This window comes from Mycteria americana, chromosome 3 (assembly GCF_035582795.1).
Source record: "Mycteria americana isolate JAX WOST 10 ecotype Jacksonville Zoo and Gardens chromosome 3, USCA_MyAme_1.0, whole genome shotgun sequence".
In the NCBI taxonomy this organism is placed as follows: Eukaryota; Metazoa; Chordata; class Aves; order Ciconiiformes; family Ciconiidae; genus Mycteria; species Mycteria americana.
The window spans coordinates 122550267-122571985 of NC_134367.1; the positions used below are offsets into that span (position 1 = coordinate 122550267).

At 51.5% G+C, this 21719-nt stretch overlaps 1 protein-coding gene and 1 long non-coding RNA gene across 6 annotated transcripts in view; one reads left to right on the forward strand and one right to left on the reverse strand.

The window, feature by feature from the left end:
- Positions 1–902: 902 nt before the first annotated feature.
- On the reverse strand, positions 903–17336 carry LOC142407389 (uncharacterized). Its single transcript, XR_012774920.1, has 4 exons — positions 16799–17336; positions 4119–4445; positions 1410–1549; positions 903–1133 (listed from the first exon to the last, which is right to left on the reverse strand). It is a non-coding gene; the product is annotated as an uncharacterized LOC142407389 (long non-coding RNA).
- A 752-nt stretch (positions 17337–18088) lies between these two features.
- Positions 18089–21719, forward strand: part of MEIS1 (Meis homeobox 1) — a 110377-nt gene continuing 106746 nt past the window's right edge. The window contains exons 1-2 of one of the 5 annotated variants that reach the window (XM_075496858.1): positions 18089–18964; positions 20657–20883. In XM_075496858.1, coding sequence (XP_075352973.1) covers positions 18953–18964; positions 20657–20883 — 239 coding nt within the window. In that variant the 5' untranslated portion in view covers positions 18089–18952. The remainder of the gene's footprint in view (positions 18965–20656; positions 20884–21719) is intronic. The other 4 variants (XM_075496855.1, XM_075496859.1, XM_075496856.1 and 1 more) reach the window with 4 other exon arrangements.

Below are 21719 nucleotides of genomic sequence, written 5' to 3' on the forward strand. Positions count from 1 at the left end.
CTCGCTCCTCGAGTCCTGGAACAAGTTGAGGGGTTGGTCTCTAACAGTAATTTTTCAGATGGGGAAATGACCTCAAACTGCCTCGAGAGACTTGGCAGAGAAAGGTCGAGAGGATGTAGACGAAAAGGAGGAGTCCTTGAGCAGGACCAGCTCCTCCACTGTTGTTTTGGGGTGAAAGCTGTGGGGGTGAAGGGGGCAGTTTCAGCATAAAAAAAGCCAGTGGTTTCCATTTTCAGCCCATGCCCTCACTGATTTTGTAGAACCTGCTGCTGCAGGGTCTGCTGTACCTGCCTCTGTGTCCCCACCACACCCCAGCAGAGCCATGTGTATCTTGGAGCTTTAAGCAGAAGATACTGGTCCATGTAAGGCTCTTTTGCATCTACAGTTTGGCTGCGGCTCTAGTTATGATCTGTGAAGAGCATGATCTGAGCCTTGCTCCAGACAAGTGGCAGCTGTGGGACCATGCTGTTAGGTCTCAATGTTCTAGGACAGAGGCTTCTACACAAAGATAAGCGTTACGTGGGGGCTGATTTCTAGCAGCAGATGAGCCTGCAGCAGTCCTTACCATATCCTTACTGGCCATAGCAAGGTAGTGTTAGGAGGAAGATCTATTGTTTCTCTTGCTTAGTTATCAGTAATATCATCTACAAGCCTTCGTCCTTCCCAAGTTCAAGTTGCCCTTCGCTTTGTGAACCAAGTGGGCTAATTTTATTAACGCCTATTTGTACAAAGAGAGCACTTTTTGTTTAAAGTTGTCAGATTTGAGGGTCGGGGAGAGTGGTGGACAAGGCGTGGGGTCTTACAGCTCCTTCTTGCAGAGGGGTGAGATGAGGCATGCAAACAGCCGAGGACTAGGTTTTCACAGGCTGCACAGCCCTGCTGCTCACTTGGGGGACTTAAAGAAGAACAGGCCAGGCAACATTTGAGTGAAAGCAATCCCTTTCCACATGCTGGGAGAAGGTAGAGTCGGTGCATGCCACAGTGGTCAGTGGATGAAGACAAGTCGGGAGGAAGAAGAGGAGGGCAGGAAGGCTCTGATGGACACAGTGCTGCCCCTTCTTCCAGCTCCTTGCTGTGTGTCACGTCCAAGTCCTGGATGAGAGAGGGGCAGGCACTGAAGGCCACCTCAAGACCTGCAGGAACACGGGTCAGACAACACATGAACATGGAATGCAAGGAAGGCACAGAGGTACCAGAAGGAAAAAGGCACCAGCTGCAAAAGTAAAAAAAATAAAAAAATAAAATAAAAGAGGAAGACTTGAAACCTAGCATAGGTTGGCTGAGCATAGAGCACAAGGTGATACCAAGCCTAGTTCTCACCTGCCAATGGGTATAGAGCAAAGATTGGGGTATGGTCAGGATCAGACTGGGCTTGCACGGAGGACAAAAATTCATGGAGCTTGACTCACCCCCACTTCACGCTTTGCACCGTCCGTTCAGCCTTTGCAAAGGAGAAGCAAAAGGTGCCAGTCCGTGTTGTTGCGGTCCTCCATGCTAGAGGAGGCTGAGTTCATCCCAGCAGCTGTCTGTAGTGGCAAGGAGGATTTGCCTGCTATAAAGGAAGGACACGACAGAAAAGGTATCCCCCAGGGGAGGGAAAAATGGAGAAGTCAAAATGGTGGTGGAGGGGTTACTACCAATGCACTATGTGACAAGCGCAAGGGTGAGTGGACAGGACTGTATTTGGGAGCAGTCACCGTGCCCCGCAGAAGCACCTCCCATCTTTTAAAAACTCTAATAGGAGCAAGTAAGAGCACTTTAATTAGAAACAGTAATAATTATTACTTGTCAGCGGCTTTTTGCCCAGAAATTCTTTGCATTTTGGATAAAAACTCCTCACCAGGAAATCCATACTTTTCATATCCAGAGCTAATGCTGCTGATCCAGAAGTTGACAGAAAAAAAACGTTATCTTTCATTGTGGATGCTGTTTGAGGGTAGGCGGTCGTATATGCAGCTTTAGGTAGCTGCGGAGGGTGAAAAATGTTGCGTCTAGACTGCCAGCTCAGATGCCAAGCTGCTGTCCGATGCAGTGAAAAGTATGAAGAAGTATGAAGATATATCAGATCTTCTTCAGCTTTTAATGCCTGGAAATGCCAGCAGACCCTGGCAGACCAAACCACCATGAAGGGGTCAGCGAGACATAATGAAACATCCATGAAGGAAGAAGCATCCTAGGGTTGTACAGACATTTGGACAGGTTTGCAGGGCAGCCAAGTACTCCGTATCTCGTGTTATGTTAGCTGTTTATAAATTATTCCCTAAGTTTTATCACGCACACATATTCATTTTTAATGCTTAAATACACATTAAGAATAATTTTCACTAAAGGATGGTCCCTATGTCCAACGGGAGCAACGCTAAGGAAATGATACATGCAAATTTGAGCAGGGGTTGGTACCATTAATCCCTGGCTTGTCTTCCTGGAGGGACCTTGCCAGCCCCAGGTCTGTCGAAGCTTGCAGCCTGGCTGGGAGCTGAAAAGCCTTGGATGAAACCCTACCTGTGTGCCAAAAGTCCGTAACTCTCTAAACTTGCCGCTCCCACACCCAAAGGAAAGCACTCGCTCTCTCTCGCTTTCCCACAAAGACTAAATCTTTCAGTTGCCTCCCACACAAGCCAAGGGAAAGGAAGGAGCAAAATGTATTTTAATGAGCATTGGAATAATCATCGGGAAGAGTACTTTTTACTGACGTAGCACCTTTTGTTCGAGTGATTTATAAACATCCATTAAGCCTGACAACACCCCTGAAGGGTAATTCTTTTTTTATTCTGGGGAAGCGGAGAGCTGGGATTCGCTCAAGGATAGGGCAGGAAACCCGTGGCGGGGCTGGAAATGGGAACCCCGCGTGCGGGATTTCCTCTCCCCCCTCCATAGGGCTTCCTCTCGGCTCACTAATCGCTAAGCAAGATCTTGATGACCAGATGCTCATAGATAACATAGCTCAAATATTGCTTCCGTTCTGCAAATTACATGCTGGCTTGGTTCAAAGGCCAAATCCTATTCCACCATCAGCCGGTGGCGGGGATCCCATCGAACGTCGGTGGAAGGGGGACCAAGCCGCAAGAGTTTGAAAAACAAAGCTAAATGCTTGAAAACTTTTGCGGCCGGACACGTTTGCAGAGAGCCGTGTGGTTTAGAGCGTTTTCTCTCGCTTGAGAAAACCTGCAAGGCGTTAAATGAGACAGTTTCTAAAGGGCACATCCAGGCGCTGTATCCAAAACCACTGGCAAGGCATTTCCCTACCAGACAGCGTGCACGTTCCAGGGGGCAGTGACAATATTTCTTCTCTGACATCGCCAGTTAAAAGGATTTATTTTCAGTAAAATAGAGTACTTCAGTTGCGTGATGGGCAAAAAAAGGTACTATATAATTAAAAGTGGGATTAGACAGAAAAATGAGATGTTAGGCAGATAATTAGGGAACTATTATAATTAGAATGTGCTTTTAAATCCCATAGTAGCTTCTATTATGAAAGGGATGTCCTCTGATTAACTAATATTTCCTTTAAGTAGATATTTTTCCTCTTCCTTTTGGAAAGGAAAGCTTGAGTTGAATGACTTCACCTTAAAAAATCACAGTTTACTGGGGCCCGAGTTCTCCTCGTAGCAAGCCAGTTTTGCTCAGGAAAAAAGACCTACATTTGGGGCTGAAAATGGCAGGGAAGATTTTACCAGTAAGCTTATTAAATCACTTCTCTCCTCTATTAAATACAGTCTTATTTATAGACAGTATTTAGCATTCTTTGTGTTCAGCCTTTAAGAGAAATTATTGCTGTTAGAGCAGTGATAGCCTTAGATTAAATTTTTATTCATGCAGGTTTTATACAAACGAAACTGCTGCATATTTCTATGTGAAGTAGAAAGCCATGATGGTTTTGAAAGGACATGGAGCTTCGGCGAGAGCTGTCTGACAGCTGCTGTTAATGAACACGAACCAGCGAGCCTCTTGGAAGCTGCTTGTCTCTCCCCAGCTCTCCGGCAGGGAGTAGGAAAGGACAGACAGCAGTCCCACCGCTTACAGCCCCATAAATCAGAGCAGCTCTGCTGAAGTCGGTACAATTATAAGTGAGTTAAAACCGGGGGAAGTGAGAGAATAAGCCGTCCCATTTCCCTCACCTGAGCCTTTTTGCAGGTGCTGGTTTGCAGGGAGCTGCTGCGAGGAAGTGTCGTGGGCAGATAGGAAAAAGTGGAAAAGGGAAATAAATTGATAAAAAATGCAACCTCCCTGCCTTATTTTTTGTTATTAAGCCTAAAATTTTAGGAATTAAGAGAGAAGTGAGTACAAAAGTTCAATTTGAATGCAATGGCCAAATGTTGCCTGTTATTTGTAAAAGGAGGAGGGGAGGGCAGCAGAGGAGACAGCCAAACATCCAGGCCACTGAAAGCACTGATGCATGTTTGCGTCCTACTGTCATCGGACAAACAAGGCTCCTGTTCTTTCACCTAAAAAAACCGAAAAGCAGATGGATAATTGCTTTATGCAGAGTCAAGAACCTTGGCATCCATCTGCAGATATAAAAGATGACAGTTAAAAAAACATTTGTGGTGCATCTGATTCTAGCTTACTGGACATATTGTTGAGAGAAACACTCAGAAAAATGCTTCCAAATAGCCGAATGGTCAGGGAAAGGATGAAAACAAGCCCAAATATAGTACACAGGCCCTGGAGAAAGGAGCCTGAGGAAGAGGCAGCCTGCCTGAGGTTGGAGACCCCCGAGCCTGACACGGGCATTGCTGCGAAAGCAGTGGGAAAGGCTGGAATAAGTGTTTCCAATGTGGTGAGTGATGCCAGGGAAAGGGTGTTCCAACCTACCACTTCTGGAGGGGAAGGGGGGAAGCATCTCTTTGGGATATCTTTAGGAGCTATGGATATGGAGATCATCTCTGGGGTGGCTTCAGAAGCCCCAGAGATCACCAGTGCACCAATGCTGCAGGAGCAGGCTCTCAGCACTGCGCTGCCACGTCTACCCGGACCATCCGCTCAGTAACCGGGGAAAAGCCAGCAGCAACGAAATGCCAGCGATGGGAGAAGCAGACAAAACATCAGCGACTGCTGGTGAGACTGAAGAAGGGACTCGTGGGCAAAGGTCCCATCCAAAGATGGGAAACCCTTGGAGGCGGAGGCAGCCTGGCACGGTCCATACACCGGTTACATGGAGGAGCTGCCGCTCGTGCAGCCTGGCAGGGTACCAAGTCAGCCTTTCACCAGCAGATTTCGAAACATCGGTCGTCTGTCAGCACTAGCACATCCCTGACACTGGCACACCATGACCTGCCACTAAGAAAAATTTCCGAGAGCTGGGAATCCTCGTGGATCCACTTAACCATTTAATGATGAATGAGCCAGATCCTCTGCTATATTTTTTTGGCCCTTCTCCATGGATCTGACAGACTGGTGGGCACCAGCCCCTTGCTAGGGGTCAAAGGGACTAAACATTAGTGGATCTAACAGCAAAGCCTCCCAGTTTACAGCATTCGTGCTGAAGGAGATGGCGACATCAACAAAACCATCCAGGACCATGTTGCTGGGCCCTAATGATGCCTGTGCAGACTCTGGAAGGAGATATACTGAGCTGAACTGCAGAGATGCTGACACCAGCATGGACCAGGGTCATCCGATGTCTCCCGACTTCCCAGGCTGGACCCTGACATCCAAGTCAGGAGAGAAACGCCCGGACCAAAGGGAGTGAAGGGAATTCGGTGATTCAAAGGCATGGCCTCCTGCCCTATATTTGCAGGATGGAGGGCACAGGGGAACGTGAACGGGTTTTCCTTAATCCATTGAAAAATCTGGGCTTCTCACTCCCACAGAAAAGAGCCATTTGGCCTAATGATACCTTCCAGCTCTGCGGTGCCACTCAGCCAAGATGCTGAAGCACTTTAGATGTCTTAATTCATCCTCTCAGCAAATAGCCAAGCCTCTGCACAGCAAAGTGCTCGTGGTAACAGTACAACACAATGGGGAAAATACAGTATAGAAAAATATGATGGTTTTATGTCTTTTATGTCTTATACTGCAAACACATAAAAACAATTAGGGTTTGGAGAATATTTTTTAAAAGCAAAGAGAATGATTGGCAAGGCAGAGAAAATAAATATTATACCCCTGAGAGGGTTAGGGACATATTATTTTTCCAATTTTACAGAAGAGAAATGCCAGATCAAAATTACTTTCCCAAGATCACACAGGGTGATCCTGCCACCCTTTCTATTGAGTAGTTCTTACTCAAGGGTTTGTCTGTCTTCGTGCCCAGAGACCTCTGCGTTTTAGAGACTTTAAAGCTTGCTATCCAGTGGTGTAAATTTACGGTGTATTAGCTACTCTATATTTATTCCCCTCATATATATCTTTTCAAAGTAAGCTACCTCACCCAAAGGCACTTTCAGAAGTGTAAGGCCAGCGGTAACGCTGCTAAAAGAATTAACACTGTCCCACATAATTAGCAATAATTAGTACTGGTCAGAACAGGAGTTAATGCACACTGGCGGACGTAAATTCTGCCTTTGCGTCCCCGTGCCGACATAAAACCAGTCTGGGAATAAGATCCCACTGGGTGCAAAAGTGAAGGGACCAGGTTGGTTATCTGATGCCTTGTGATGCCTGAGCTCAAATTCTCTCTATTCCAGACCTTTCTTCCCATCGTGAAAGCCTGCACCCTCTTTTCAGCAAGGTAATAGTTCTGCCAGTAATCCCAGAGGTATTTCATAATCTATCATTTCTGCGGGTCTTAGGGAGGGGAAAAAAACCCTGGGCTTCAAAACCAGAGGCTGCAGCGATACAACCAAATACCTTCAGGGAGCATTTAATAGCTTCCCACTATGGGGTTAACCGTTTGTGGCAGCAAAACTGAATGACAGGCTCAACAGCAAAGACGAAAAACAATCAAAAGAAGAAAATATCAAAACAAATTCAAGCTATCCCCCTTCTGCGGGTGAGAAGCCGGTGAGGCGATGGGTGGCTTTGCATAGGGAGGAAGGTGCGTGCTGGGGCACAGCTGGTGTGTGTGTGTGAGTGCCAGCGCACATCTGGCATATGCATGGATTCGGGATGCCGGAGCAAACTGTTTGGGAAATGGGTGGGAAGCGAAGAACTGAGCACATAGAGAAACTACTTCCCTAACGCTTCAAACGTATTTTATTTCAAACTGTGTTTTCTACAACTTGTCCGAGGTTGGGCCTGTCCTCCTTGCGGTAGGTCTTGAGATTTTAAAGAAAAGATGGATTATACAAAGTTGCCTGGCTGCAAACACCCTCTTTCCTTCCTCCCTTTGAAGAGGATTTGCCGAAACATAGCCCTCTATAGTTATAAATACGTGAAAGGGGAAAACTTAGTAAAGTGGATGGTAATCTTCTGGGCTGAAACCCCTCATTTTCACTCCTAGATGATTGCTGTGCTTATTGAGTTCAAGAAAACAACTTAGCAAACACAAGCAGAGCCTCACAATATAATCACAAAGAAAAATGAACTTTTCTAACACAGAGACCGCCCGCTTCAGCTCATTGGAACAGCAATTGAAAGCCAGGTTTTATCGGGGTTTGAAGGCCATGCAGGCTGAATCGCCGTAGGTGCTGGGATTGAGTCTGATTTCCAGCATCGCTGAGATCCATCTGCTTCCACCATCTTCACCCAGACCTGCTGGAGCTGAACACCATTTGTAATCAGGGCCCAGCTGGTCTCTAGAAACGGGCCTTTTCCAAGCAGGAAAGCGATTTGAAGTGTAATTTTAGATTAACTTTTAAAAATACAGAGATAAAACCCTGTATGGACACTCACTTTGATTTAAACTGATCTTACATTGATTTTGCTTAATTGATGATGAGGGATTCATTTGAGCTAAACAAACAGAAACTACTCATAAATTGAAATTAGATGTTTTTTCTTCTGGGCTTTGCCTCATTTTAGCTAGTTTAAGGACCTGACCGAAGTTAAAGCCGGGATATTTTTATGTCGGCTAGTTTTGGCTAGAAACCTGTGGGCCTGTTTGTGCCGGCTCGTCAGGCGCTTGTAAATGGATTTCATTTTGATCAAAGCAAGTGGAGGCAATGTGACTCTCAGCCCGCTGGAGAGGGACCCCCAAGGTGACGTCAGCCGAGGGAAGAGTCACTGAGTGCAGCCAATGTGTCGCAGAAGAACTTCAAAGCACGATCCATAGGCAACCTTGGCTAGGAGCAGGGAACAGATCCAAGGGAAAACATGAGGCAGGCAGGCTTGGCTTCCTAAACAAAATCTATATTAAGAGACAGGCAGGTAAGAAGAGCTTTAGAAAAAGCACTGGAAAGAGGGAATGGAATAAACTACATGCCCAGAGCAACAAGTGGTCCTGTGGTGGAGTTTTCTTAGGAGGTCTCTTAGTCAAAACTCTGGGTTTTTTAATATGCTGATGAGGTAAAGTTCGTCTGAGAGTTAGTGGCTGTTTGTGGTGGTCTCATCATGCGTTTGGAGGAACACACAAACCCACCAGGCAGTGAACAAGCAATCAAAGGAGGTGAAGACCCAGGAGCCACGCTCTGTGGAGGCAAAGGACAGCACAGGAAGACTAAGCAAGGAATGTGTGTCAAGCCACATTGTGTATCTTTGATGCCCACACTGTTGTTTTCTGAGAATGGCTTTGGGAGGAGCCACCTGAGTCAAGAAGGCAAGAGATCCTTTCAGGTGTCCCTCATGGAGGAGCCTGGCCGAACATCCCAATGGCCAGAAGAAGAAATGAGGCGGTTATCTGCCTCCCGACCCAACAGGCCAACGAAGGTGCTGTAAGGACATCTAGTGAAGAGTGCTGCCAGCGGATCTCAGCCCACGTGAAGCTAAGTGATGTCTCAGTAAGGAAATATTCGGGATAACTGTAGCTCTTCTGAAAAACTGTGAAGAGTACTGCAAATACATGCAACTGTCATAAAACCTTCCAGTCTGGAGATGCACAGCAAGAGAAAGCCTATTGCTCACAAGAGTTTGTCGTCCAAGTAGGGAGGGAGGGAGGAGGATGCAGCATTATCAGGTACGGAAACCCAGGGCAGAAAGCCACCAGCCACTCGAGTTCAGCGAGGCAAAGATTTTTAAAGCAGAATTTGAACTGTGTAGGGAAGTCAGACAGTGGAGCTTTCCCCTAACTTATAGACCCAACATGTGCTTCTAATACAGAAACTACAGCAGAAGCTAGAGTTACTGCAAGACTGAGCGTACTAATGAATCAAATTGTCTCTACACGACTTCAAAGGCTTTGGGAAGAAGCAAGAATAACTAGAAATGTAACACTAATGGCAAGGACAACGTGGCTGGCGCTGGTGAAACCCGGTGAGGGTCTCTTCATCAACAGAGAGGCGTAGTGTGTATGGAAAAGGCTGAAAAAAAATTAATCTGGTGGTGCTGTACAGCAAAGGAGAAGGAGCAGCAGCAGCCTCAACTTTGGCGAGAATAAAAGCGAAGCAGAATGGGCTTGGTGGGAAAATGGGGTGAGCAGTACGGTAATAAAATTTGAAAAGAGGACCAAAGGAAGAAGCATTTCAAATACTAGCAAGGACAGGAGAATAATAGAAAGGGTTACAAATGATCAGCAATGCAGACGACTATAATAAACTATAATAAACTTCAACTTGGAAACATAAAAGAAGATATATGATCTAGGATGATATGGCAAAAATAATTTAAATTCTGTGGGGGGAGAGATCTGGGCAAGGTCCAGGGTTGCTATTTATGAGTTAATGAAGAGAGGGGTGGGAACAGCTTGTCTTCATGCAGAGGCCTGAGAGGCAGAGTATCTCACCTCTGTTCCTTGCACCACCACGTAGTTTCTTGGTCGAGTCCCTTGAAAACGTTCTGTACTTCAAGTGCTCTGGCTGTGGAATGAGGATTTCCCGTCTCGCACACATGCTCGTAAGATGTTCGTCTGCTATGGTGGCAACCCTGATGCCGCAAGCCATCACACAAGGTTTGGCTGAGCGGTCTCCTTTCAGGGGGTGCACTCAAGCAAGATCAAATTAAAAGGGACGGTAGAAATGGAGAGGAGGACCGAAGCGATAGCCAGGCTAGTGCATCTCCATGGTTCACCTTTATCTGACGGGGGGTAAATGCATCTCAGAAAACTTGACTCCATTCTGCTCCTGTTTGCATCCAGAGAGGCATAAAAGCGGTGTTTTGAGGGAAAAAGAGGGGTGAGGCAAAGAATTCAGTGTCCCCAAAATCCCCTGCGAACTGCTTGGGTGGGCAGAGCCTGCTGACGTGCTTTTGTTGGCTCCACAACGGAGAGGTTCAAAGCTACTTTGGTCATGTCTACGTGCGCTACGATGGATATCTACCTTCAGAAAGGTACAACCCTTTTCAAAAGATGACTTTCAACGAGACTTGGGCCGGTAGAGGACTCCTGAAGTGTGGCTTACTGCCCACGTTTGCTAAAGATGGTTTATATCTCTGGCAGGAATTAGGTGCCAAATTTTGTGTGGACGATGGTTACTGTAGTGTTGAGAAAAGAAGCAAAATATCTTTGGAAAATTGAACTGAAAGGTTGAATGGTGGGATAGTCCCCCTCAAAGCATGCTGAGAGCCTTCTTAGCTAAAATACAGAGTATTCGATTGATCTGAAGTCTACTAAATGCAAGGAAATAATATTGCAGTTGAGGAGAGCATAGCTGATTGCTCTACTAGATGTTTCCCTGGTTCCATGTAAAAAAAACCTCCCTTTCCAGAGTTTGGGTTCCTATCTGATTTCTTGTCCTGTTGCCACGACTTAGTGAAGATAACAGCAGGAGAGCATTTTCTTTAAAGTACAATTACAGCTTCTCAAGCAAAGCTAACATCCTCAAGGAAAAAAAGTGATCGGTGGGGTAAGCTGGAAGAAAACGCTCTCTTGATGCATCTCAGTGGATTCTTCTGACTGGGGTTTCCCTTTGACAACTGCAGATCCCTGCAGATCTTTCTATGAACCCTTTAAACAAGCCACACAAAATGACCGTTAGCGTCACGTCATCGTGCAGGATGCTCCGAATCCCCGAGCCGTCGGAGTTTCCCATCTGAAACCAGCGCATGGGCCTGACTCGGTCCCCGCACATCTTGCCAGCCCCTCATCACAGACCCACGAGGCCGGCGGGGAGCAGCCGGGGGCCGAGCCACGATGCGGGGCTGCCCTCACCGTGGCTGCGGGGCCGCGGGGGAGGCGATGCTGCTGCTGCCATGTGGGAGGCCCAGGGTTCGGGAGGCAGCTCCTGGGGCTGGGGCCCCTCCGAGGGGACGCTTGCTCTGCTCGGAGGAAAGTGCAGCTTTCACCGCCTCCCTCCCCGACCCCCCCTCCTTCTCTCCTTCACTTTTTTTTCCTCCCTGCCTGCTTCTCACAGCTGCTGCCTTGGGGAGCCGGCCTTGGTGCGGGAGGAGGCCGCCTTCCCCTGCAAGGCTCAAGGGCAAGGGCGGCTGCCTCTGCCCTGACCTCCGAGTGGGGAGGACGGAGAGGGGACGGCAAAGCGGTGGGCAGCACAGGCAGAGGATGAGCACTCCTGTCCTCGGAGGCGAAGCCCGGCTCTGTGGTTTGGGGCTGACGTGGCTTGCGTGGCACTGCTGTGACTGGGGAGGCGTAGGGAAAGGGGGGACGCCGCGTTTGAGTGCCTCTCCTCCAAGGGAGGTTTTAAAAATGGTTAGCGAGGAGGGTTTCTTCCTAAGTTGTCCTCAGAGCGGTCCTTCGTGTGCGCACACACACGCATACCCACATACGCTTTTCTCACGGCCGTCATAGCTGCCCAAAAATTGTCCAAGGGAGCTCAGAAATAGAGAGACACATACGTCCACATGCTCACCTATAAGACCCCGAAGTGAATGACAGCCACCCATCCCGGCTGTCACACGCTCTCCCGCAGATCCCCTCTGCTTGCCTGCACTCGCACACCAACCCGGGTCCAAACCGCGCAGAGATGACCCGCTTGTGCCCTAATAAACGCTGCAAAACGAAGGAGCAAGAGCAACTTGAAGCTCTTTGGCAGCCCTTTATTTTTTTTCTCTTTTTTTTGTTCCTTGCCGAGAGAATTGTTTGCGGGTGGGAGAGAGAGCTGTTTAAATAGCTCTGCGGCTCCATTTAGTAAAGTCAATATGCAATTATGCAGAAGTCTATGATAATGCGCCCGCAGATGCAGATAGCGGCGGGTTGCGCTGTCCTGGGGGGAGCTGCGGGCAGCCGGTAACTCTTGGGGGGGGGGTGCCGGGACCCTGGCCCTTTCCCCTGCCTCCCCGGCCCCTTGCACGCCCAAGCACGGGTCCGTGCCCGGGGCCGGGGCTGGGGGGTCCGGCGGGGCCGGGCCGGGCTGGGTGCGGGTCCCGGGAGCTCCCGGCGCCGCCCGCCCTCCCCCGGGGCCGCCCCGAGCCCCTGCGCGACCCGCCCCGCCCCGGCGGACACAGAGCTTTGCTCCTGATTTTCCTTTATATTTGTAATTTATAAAGCGTGGGTGATTTATACCCAACTTTACCCAGATGGTGTCGTTCGCAGAAAGCCATCTCCGCGGCTTGAAGGGCAAGCCCGAGCCTTCAGAGAGCCCCCCGGCTTCCTCCCGTCCCACCGTGCTTAACAACCCCAGATCCCCGCGCCCATTAATGCCCATCCTCTGCAATCGGATCAGAGGCAAGGCGAAATAGTTCTGTAATGGGCTCATTAGCCAAGCTGAATACGGGGTTAGGTAATAGGAATGGAGCAATACTGAAAATTAGTTTGGAGGAAAACACCAAATGGAAAGGCTCTGACAAAACTCCGCTTTGCTCTAGTGCAGCCGAGGTACTGTCAGATACCAATGTTCAATTCCCTGTGGTTTGAAATTGGAGTGTTATTTTGTTAGTCGCTAATGTGCTTCTCGTACTATGTCGCAAGTCCTTTCAGGCTCATTTACAAGGGTAAGATACTTCGTTCGACTCTTTAGAAGAGGGGCGTTCAACTTTTTATACCCGGGGCACGGGATCATTGAATTTCTGCTTTACGTGCTTTAGGAAAGTACTTTATGCGCTTTAGGAAAGTATCCGTAGTCCCTTGCTGATAAAAGATCAGGCAGGTTGTCGTTTTCCTTCAAAGGCAGCAATTTTACCCGCAGAGACGAGCTCGGAGCTGAGCTTAGCCCAGAAGAAGTGGGGAAAGTCTCTAGCAAAAAAGGTATCGAATATTTTAGGCTAATGTCACCCTCTGTTGAACTCTGGCAAGTGGCTCCGAAGGCAGAGAGCCGTCGGAGTTGGTCGGCTACAAGTGGCAGAGGGGTTTGCTTATACCTTCATTTAACATACTTAAAACCCCTATTGTTCAGCTACGTGGGTGTCTCCGGCTTTTTAGGCTCCGTGCGTGCATATGTGTGGCTTCAGAAGAGACGCTTAGAGATCTTGGCTTTAAAAAACTCCTTTGAGCTCACGTAGACGACTAGATTTTTATCTACGCGTACAGTCGGCTGCTGACACTCTCTGTAAGCACGACAAAGGCTTTGCATTTCACAGCCCCGCTGCGCCTCTCGTCCCGCGAAAGTCCAGGGTTCGTGGTTTGTTTTGTTTTTTTTTTTTTTTAAAGGTGGGTTTTGGTTTTTTTTAAACAAAACCGAAAAAACCTTTTTTTTCTGCATCTCTTCTTGAACTTTGGTTTTTGGAGGAGAGCATCCCCGCCGGCACGGAGCGGAGAGCCGAGCGGGCAGGGAGAGGGGAGAGGGGAATCACCCAGCCTGGCTGCCTCTGCCTGCGAGCATCCGCGGCTCGGGCACGGGCAAAGGCTCGGGCACTGAAAACGGCAACGTGTGTGCTTCGTTTAAGCCGAGACTAAGGCTGTGCTGGCGTAAATCCCCCTCCGGCTGCTGTCGAGGCACCAAGCCGATTGCCTTTGCTCCCCCCGCCAGCATCCTCGGGGCTGGGAGCTGCCCGGGCTGGGAGCGCTCCCGCTGCCCCACGGCTGCAGCCGGCTGGTGGCGGAGGAGAAGGTTTTTAACCATTTGCAAATATTTACCCCCTTCTTTTTTTTATTTCCCTCCCCCCACATATTTAGCTAATGTCCAACCGCCTCCCACGGGGAAACTCAAGCCATCTTTACCGTACCCCCCCTTAATGCAGCTGATGGCTTCGCGCTCTGCAGTCAATAAAATCCCGAGCGCTTAAAAGTGGAGTTTTTATACAATTATGCAGGTGGAACCGAAGGAAATAATAATTGCGTCTACGGCTTTTCTGTCCGGGAATAGCTTTTCTTCTGCTTCTACCGAGAAATTCGGCGCCTCCGGCCCCTCCAAATCACCGAAAAGTGTACTTTTCTCCCGCAGAAAGTTTGACGGCATTTCTGGCTGTAGTTTCCCCGTCGCCCAGTAGACGGCACAACAGCTCAATCCTTCAGATGCAAAACAGTCGGGCAGCTTTTTTTTTTTTTCCTTTTCTTTAATTAAGCAGCCAGAGTTTTATCCAGCAATTTTTTTCATCATTATTATTATTATTTCATTCAACGAGAAGTATAGTAATATCAGTCGCAAAGGGAGAGGGCTTGGCATAGGCAGGGAGTAAAGAAATGCGGGCAGGCAGCGGGGCTAAATACAGGTATCGCTGCAAACACCGGAGCGGAGCAGCGCTTCCGCAATACAAATGAACTTGTGGCGCCTAAAGAAAAAAAAAACCACAAATGCCAACCCCAAGACTATCGTGCTGCCGGGCTCTGGGGTTATTCCGGGGATTTTTTGGCTGAAATCGTCTAATTGTAGCGTGCAATGGGAAGGCTCCGCCGGGCAGGGGCTCAGGTCGGGCTCTGCTCTGTCTCGCCCGGGCTACCCCGAGGTGCCACCGCGGGGTAAAGCTGGCAGCCGCCGCAAACTTTTGTCCCTGAAAGGCTGCTTTTGTGCGTGCCTTGCTTTGCCTTGCCTTGCCTTGCCTTGCCTTGCCTTGCCTTGCCTTGCCTTGCCTCCCCTCCGCCGGCACCGCTGCCGGAGAGAAGTTGAAGTGACAAAAATCCCGGCCAGTAACTCATTTCCCAGTTAATTTTATTAAAAAAAATTTATAGCGGTGTTTAGAAAGTTTTAAGACAACCGTAAATTTTATTGGGAATATTTTACGAAGCCCTCCATTTAATTAATAAAAGACCCCCATAACTTCTGCAAACGTCAGGGCCGGCGGTGGGGCGGGAGCGGACAGACATCCCCCCCTCCCCGCCTCTCCCCGGGGCCGCCGCGGCCGGGACGCCGGTCCCGCATCGCCCGCCCCGGGCTGCCGGCGGCACCCAGGGCCCGAGCGGGTTTGCCCCTTGGCTGTCGGTACCAGCAGCTGACCCCGGGCTGACTGCCCGGCCGGACCCGCCGCTCTTTGTGTTCCGAATCGGGAGGGAGTAAACAAGCCCCGAAAGTCCAGGCGCTGCGCTTCGTCTGCTGGCTTAAACCCCTCGCAGTTAACCTCCTTTTATTATCACTTCCCCCCTCCTCCGTGGGTCTGTCCTTTAATAGGTCTTTAAACAGGTTGGCTTCTTTTTTCCCCCCCATCTCGCTTCCAACCGTTTCATCAGGCTCTGATTTTTCGGGTATCTCCGCACGTATCGCTCATCCCCCCCCTTATCTGAAGCATTCCTGGATTATCTCTCGGCCGCCCTTCAAACGCTTTCTTCTGCGGTTTCTTGTTTATTTGTCTCTTCTGGTTGTTCCTATTTCAGTTTTCAAATTTCAATATTAATGATGAAAGAGCACACTTGGATGCTAATTCTCCCCCCCCCCCCCCAAAATCCCTGCTAGGAAGGCGGCAGGGAAGCCAGCTAGAAAACATCGGATTGTTCCTAGGTATGACTAATTCTTTCCTTAAGCTGGGAAATTCAGCCTGATTAAAAGCCTCATTTATTATCCGATAGGCAAATGCACCCAGATTCCACCTCGTGGAGGAGGCTCCCTTGCTCCCCAGACGCCTTTTTTTGCCTCAGCTAGGCGGACCCCTCCGCGAAAGGCCCGTGGGGGGGAGACACGGGACCGGGGGGGCCGCCGGGGCCGCGCAGCGCACCGCGCTCCGCAGCGAGGCCGCTGCCCGGCCCGGGCACCCAGCAACCCCCCTCGCTCTTTGCTTTTTCTTCCCCCCCCGTGCCTCATTCCCCACGCTCCCCACGCTCCCCTCTCTCTCTCTCTCTCTTTCCACCGTGCGATGGGCAAGCGTCAATAGATTCCTGCAAAACAGCAAGTTTTGGCACAAAAAAAAACCAACCCACCCCAAAAAGAGCCGCTTTGCCTAAAAAGGCAGCGGGGCGAGATGCTGCGCGGGTCGCTGCCGCCGCGCAGCCCATCAGCCTCGGCGGGAGTTTACCGAGACAGCGCGGAACTGTCCGTTTACTTTTTCCCTTTTAATAGATGATTAATTGCTGCCCGGATTAGGCTCCCCCCCCCCTCTTTTTTTTATGGCCGGTCTATTGCAAGCGGAGAGGCGCGCAGCGCCAATTTCTCGCAGCAAGCCCTAAGAGTAATAACTGTTTGCTAATTGTAAAATCCTTATCCAGAATGAGGTTTGGGCAAACAATTTGTACGACTGTAATTACATTGTAAAAGTGTTTTAGGCTGGGTTGCGCTGAATTAATCTTATAAAGGCCTGGTAGAGACGCTTAAAAGGGGGGTTTTTAGGTTTTTTTTTCTTCTTAATTTTTTGAGGAGGGGGAAGGAAGAAGGGATGGGGAGAGGAGGGGGTTGCTGCTCTGGGAGTTAAGCTGCAGCCTCCCCCTGCAAGAGACCTGCGAGATGGGGAATCGCTACCGAGCGCCGTTCCCCGGGCAAATAGATAGAGAGATCAACCCCACGCCCGTGGGTCGGCTCCCACCACGGACGCGTGGGGTGGGTGGGGGTTAGTGTATTAAAATGGCTCTTACCTGAGAGGTCTTTATTTCCCTCGCCGGGATAAAAGGCCGGTCCTAGCGGAAAGGGGGGGGGGGTGTCGAAACGGGTTTCCCTGAAGTTTGAGACGTGGCGGCGGGGCCCGAGCCGCTGCCCGCCGCTGCCCGCCACCCCCGGCGCCCGGCAGCGGAGCGGCTTCTCCCCTGCCCCGGGGGTTTTACCGGAGTAACCCCCCGCCGCTCCCCCCGCCACACACACACACCCAGCAGCTCACTCGGGGACCGCCGCACCGGGCTACCGGGCGGCGGGGGTTCTCCCTCTTCCCCCCGCTTCCCCGGGCAGGAGATGCGATGGGGCCGGGGAAGCTTTCCCCGCCAGCGCCCGGCCGGGGCTGCGCGCAGCCCGGCCCGCAGGTACGGGGAGGAAAGGACACGGCGAGCTTTCCGCTCCCAGCCCGGCGGGGGCCCGCGGGACCACGGGGAGGGATGGCTGTGCTTTTGGACGGCAGCGGACCCCCAGCTACGCGGGTGGGGGGCGCACCCCGCGCAGGGCAGCGCGGCCGCGGAAGGGCGGGGGGGGGGGAGCGCGCCGGGGCGCCCCGGCGCGCTCCCCCCCCCCCCCCCCCGCGGCGCGCCGGTCCGAGCCCCGCTTCCCGCCCGGACCAATGGGGGCGCGGCGCGGGGCGGCGCGGCGCTGATTGGTCGGCGGCGGCGCGGCGGCGGCGGCCGGGGGCTGGGTGAGCTCACTCGGCCGGCGGCCGCGGGGGGAGCCGCCGGGGGGGGGGGGGGGGGGAGAGGCAGGCGGGGGAGCGAGGGGCGGGCGGCGGCGCGGCCCCGGGGCGCTGCGCGGGCGCGGAGCGGGGCGGCGGCGGCGGCAGACAAAGGGGACGGGAGCGCCCCCACACCCACCCGTGGGGCGGACACACTGGGGGGGGGGCGGAGGGCAGGGCCGGGAGGGGGCGGTGTATCCAGCACAACACCCCCCCCCCCTCCCCAAGCGGGGCGGGGGCGCGGCGCTGCGCGGGCGCGGGGCGGGCGGCGCGCCCCCCTGCGCCGGTGGCGGAGTTGCTGCCGCCCAGCGCATTGTGTAAGACGCGACCTGTTATGGCCACCACTACTTCCGGGTTCCCGCAGTCTGCTCCAGCCCGGCGCTGCGCTGCGCTCGCCGCGGCGGTGCGGCGGCGGCGGCGGCGGCGGCGGCGGCGGCGGCGGCGGACGCCCGGCAGCGCGCGGCCCGCGGCGGCAGCGGCGCGCCTCCCCCCCGCCCCCTCCCCGCTGCCCTTCCTCCCCGCGCCCGCCCCGCGCCGCGCGGCGCTCCGCCCGGCACCCGCGCCCGCGCCCGGCCCGCCTCCGCCTCCGCCAGCCTCGCCCGGCGGCCGCGCAGGGGCAGAGCGAGCCGGCGCCGGCGAGGAATTAGGAGCGATCCGAGGAGGAGCGAAAAAAACCCCCCCATCATCATCATCATCATCATAATAACCATAATAAAAGGAGAGCCGGCGCGTTAGCGAGCCTTTTTAATTTTTAATTTTTCCCCCTCCTCTTCTTCCTTCTCCTCCTCCCGCGATTTTTAATTTTTCTCTTTTTTTTATAATTTTTTCCTTTTTTTTTTTTTTTTTTTTTTTTTTTGGGTGAGCGCGCTCGAAAATTAACATTTGAGGTGTCCTGCGCGGTGGGAGCACACGCAGCGGATCATCATCAGTCATTCACCACCTTGACAACCTCGCCTGTGATTGACAGCCGGAGTGGCAAAAAGCCATGAGACTTGGTAGTTGGGTTTGAGGGGCACTTTAAAAAAAAAAAAAAGAAAAAAAAAAAACCACCCTGATTTGGGGAAAGGATATTTGCTTTCGCCCCGCTGCTGTCTTGGAAACGAGAGGGGAGAGAGAGAGAGAGACAGGGAGAGAGGAAAGAAAGAAAGAAAAAAGAAGGAAGGAAGGAGGGAGAGTTGATTTTTTTTTTTTCCCTACTAATTTTTTTTTTTCTCCTTTTTTAATGCTGAGTTACCGTATCGCTTCGCTGAGATCCAGCAAGCCGAAGATTTTACTCGATTGCTTTCATTGCTGGCGACGCTAAGGGATTTTTGCATTTTTTTGGGGGGTGAGGGGGGGGGAACTTCGCGTTTCTTTCTTTTCACACTGGCCTTAAAGAGGATATATTAGAAGTTGAAGTAGGAAGGGAGCAAGCAGGCCGATGGCGCAAAGGGTACGTATTAAAAAAAAAAAATGGATTTCAAATGTGAAATAATATTGAAACGTGGCTGACAGAGACGCTGCGCAAAAGTTTCTTTTTTTTTTTTTCTTTTTCCCCCTCCTCTTCGGAGCCGGGGGCACAAAGCGGTGTGTCCTGGAGCGGGAGGATTTATCAGTTGTACTTGTAGGCTTAAAACCTGTATATATTGATATTTTCTTGACTCTTTTACTCCCCATCCCGGATCTCTCACGGAAAAGGCAAGCTTTCTATACATTAATGACATGCAGGCATGTAAGTGAATATGTCCGAGCCTCTGTATTTGTTGGTTTTGTAGCTCTAGTCCTACCGATGTCTTTTTTAAAGTCACCAGTGCTTGAAATATTTGAATGTGTGCATGTCTCTGAGCGTTTTGCTGTGTTAGTGATGATGTGCAGCTTCACTTTCGGAAGATAACTTCTAGCTGGGAGTAAACACAACTTTTTTTTCTTTTTTTCCTCCTTCCCCCCCCCCCCCCCCCTTGTTTTTATATTCGGTCACAAAAGGTGCAGTGCAATATGCAAAAAAAAAAAAAAAGCTCTTTTAAAAAGAAAGTCACTTTAATTTGAATTAGAGGTTACCAGCATGCACTGCCATGTGTATTGTTGTTTCTATTTTGGATGCGAGCTCCTTTTTTGCTTCCAACTACCTCCTAAATTGAAGTTTTGTGGGGAAGAAAGAAAAAAAAAAAAAAAAAAAAGAAAACAACCAGCCGGAGTCGGGCGAGCAGGGATTTGGGGAAGGGGAAAAGCCCTGGAAAGAAGTTTTCTTGCCCAATTTGCCTGCCGCCTCTCCGAGCGCTGGGTGGGAAAGAAAGTTCCTCTGCTGACAACTTGCCTTTTACTCTTTCGGTCCAAGCAAGTGTCAGGGATCTTTAAAAGTGTTTATTCACACCTTCGCTTTTAATAGATGAAAAGTGGCCGTTTCCCCCGCTGCCTGGGAGCCGCGTTAGCTTTCGCTCCTTAATCTTTAACAAAGAAAACCCTTAAAAAAAACAAGAAGAAAAAAGAAAAAGGCATTCCCAAAATCCCGAGAGCCCGGGCAAACGTTTCCAGCCTTTCGGCTTTAAAAGTGCCTTCGCCTGGCATTGCTGGAAACCCCCAAAACCGCTCCTCTTGGGGTTTGGTTTTTTGTTGTTGTTGCCGCTGCTGAACTTTTTTGCATCCTCGCTGGGTGAGGTACCTGACTTCTTCTCCGCGGGAAAAGTTTAGCGGAGGGAGACTCGGGCTTCGTGAACCGCTTCCCTTCGCAAGGGGGGCTTGGGGATAGGGGGTTGGTTTGGGGTTTTTTTTGCTTTTTTATTATTATTATTATTACTATTATTACTATTATTTCTCCTCGGCCCCAGACTGGGAGGATTTCGGGTCGTGCGGGCAGCCGGGCCGGAGCAGCCCAGCCCTGCTGCTCCCCGGCCCGGGGCGGCGTTTCCCTCCCCGGGGCCAGCGGCTGGACGGGGGCGGAGAGCGGAGGGCGGGGGGGGGGGAGCCGAGAACCGGCGGCGCGGAGCCCCGGAGCACCCCGGGGGGCGGGGGGGAAGCGGCTTCTCCCGGGGGGGACGGACAGAGGGACGGGGGAGCGGGGCTGCTGCTGCTGCTGCTGCCGGGGGCGCTGCCCCCCCCCCCCGCCCGCCTCCCTCCCTGACGCCTCTCTGCTCTCTCTGCCCCGCAGTACGACGAGCTGCCCCACTACGGCGGCATGGAGGGGGTGGGCATCCCCACCACCATGTACGGGGACCCCCACGGCGCCCGCCCCATGCAGCCCGTCCACCACCTCAACCACGGGCCGCCGCTCCACTCGCACCAGTACCCGCACGCCGCCCACGCCAACGCCATGCCCCCCGCCATGGGCGCCTCGGTCAACGACGCCCTCAAGAGAGATAAAGATGCCATCTACGGGTAGGTGCCGCGGAGGGCTTCCGCGGCCGCGCAACCTGCGCGGGATGGACCGGGGAGGGAGGGAAGGAAGGGGGTGTGCGCGGGCCGGGCTGCCCCTGCGCGGGATGGGGAAGGAAGGGTGGCTTGGGGAGCGCTGCGCGGAAAAGGGCCGTATTCTTAATTTGTCGTTATTATTATTATTATTTTTCACAAGGGGGGAGAGAGGGCAGGGGTCCCCCTGGCACGGGAAGCCGCGGGGGCTCCGGAAAATAGGAGCCGGAGCTTGCTGGAGGGGCAGCAGGCATCGCCGCGGGGAGGAGGAGGAGGAGAGGAGGAGGAGGAGGAAGAGGAGGAAAATAATAATCCCCGGGCACAACCTGCGCCGGGTGGTAAATCTCTGCACGGAGTTTGGGAGCAGGGAGAGTTTGGAGCGCTTCGCCCAACTTTCCGCCTTGTCGGTCTCTCCTTGCGCTACGAAGGAGAAAAGTCAAAGAGCTGCTTCTCTCAACTCTCTTTACTTTTTTTTTTTTACCTTTTGATTTTTAATTTTTTTTTTTTTTTAACTTTTTACTCGACAGCATTGAACGCTGCTCCATGCGGCAACTTGCAAAGCAGTTTCTAGGCCGTTGTGATGGGAGCTGATGGGTTACGGTGGGCGGCAGATGCTTTTAAAAACGCATCTGCCCGTCTTGAGTTTGAAGGGAAGTTTAAGAGCCTTTTAAAATCACTCTCCAAACAGTGAGGAGAAGGGGGAGGAAAAAAAAAAACCCCTAAAAATCACGTCGTTCGGTTTCTTTATCGGTTTATCAGAAATCTGTAGGGTTGGTTAAAGCTCAGCGGTGTACGGTACCCCCCGC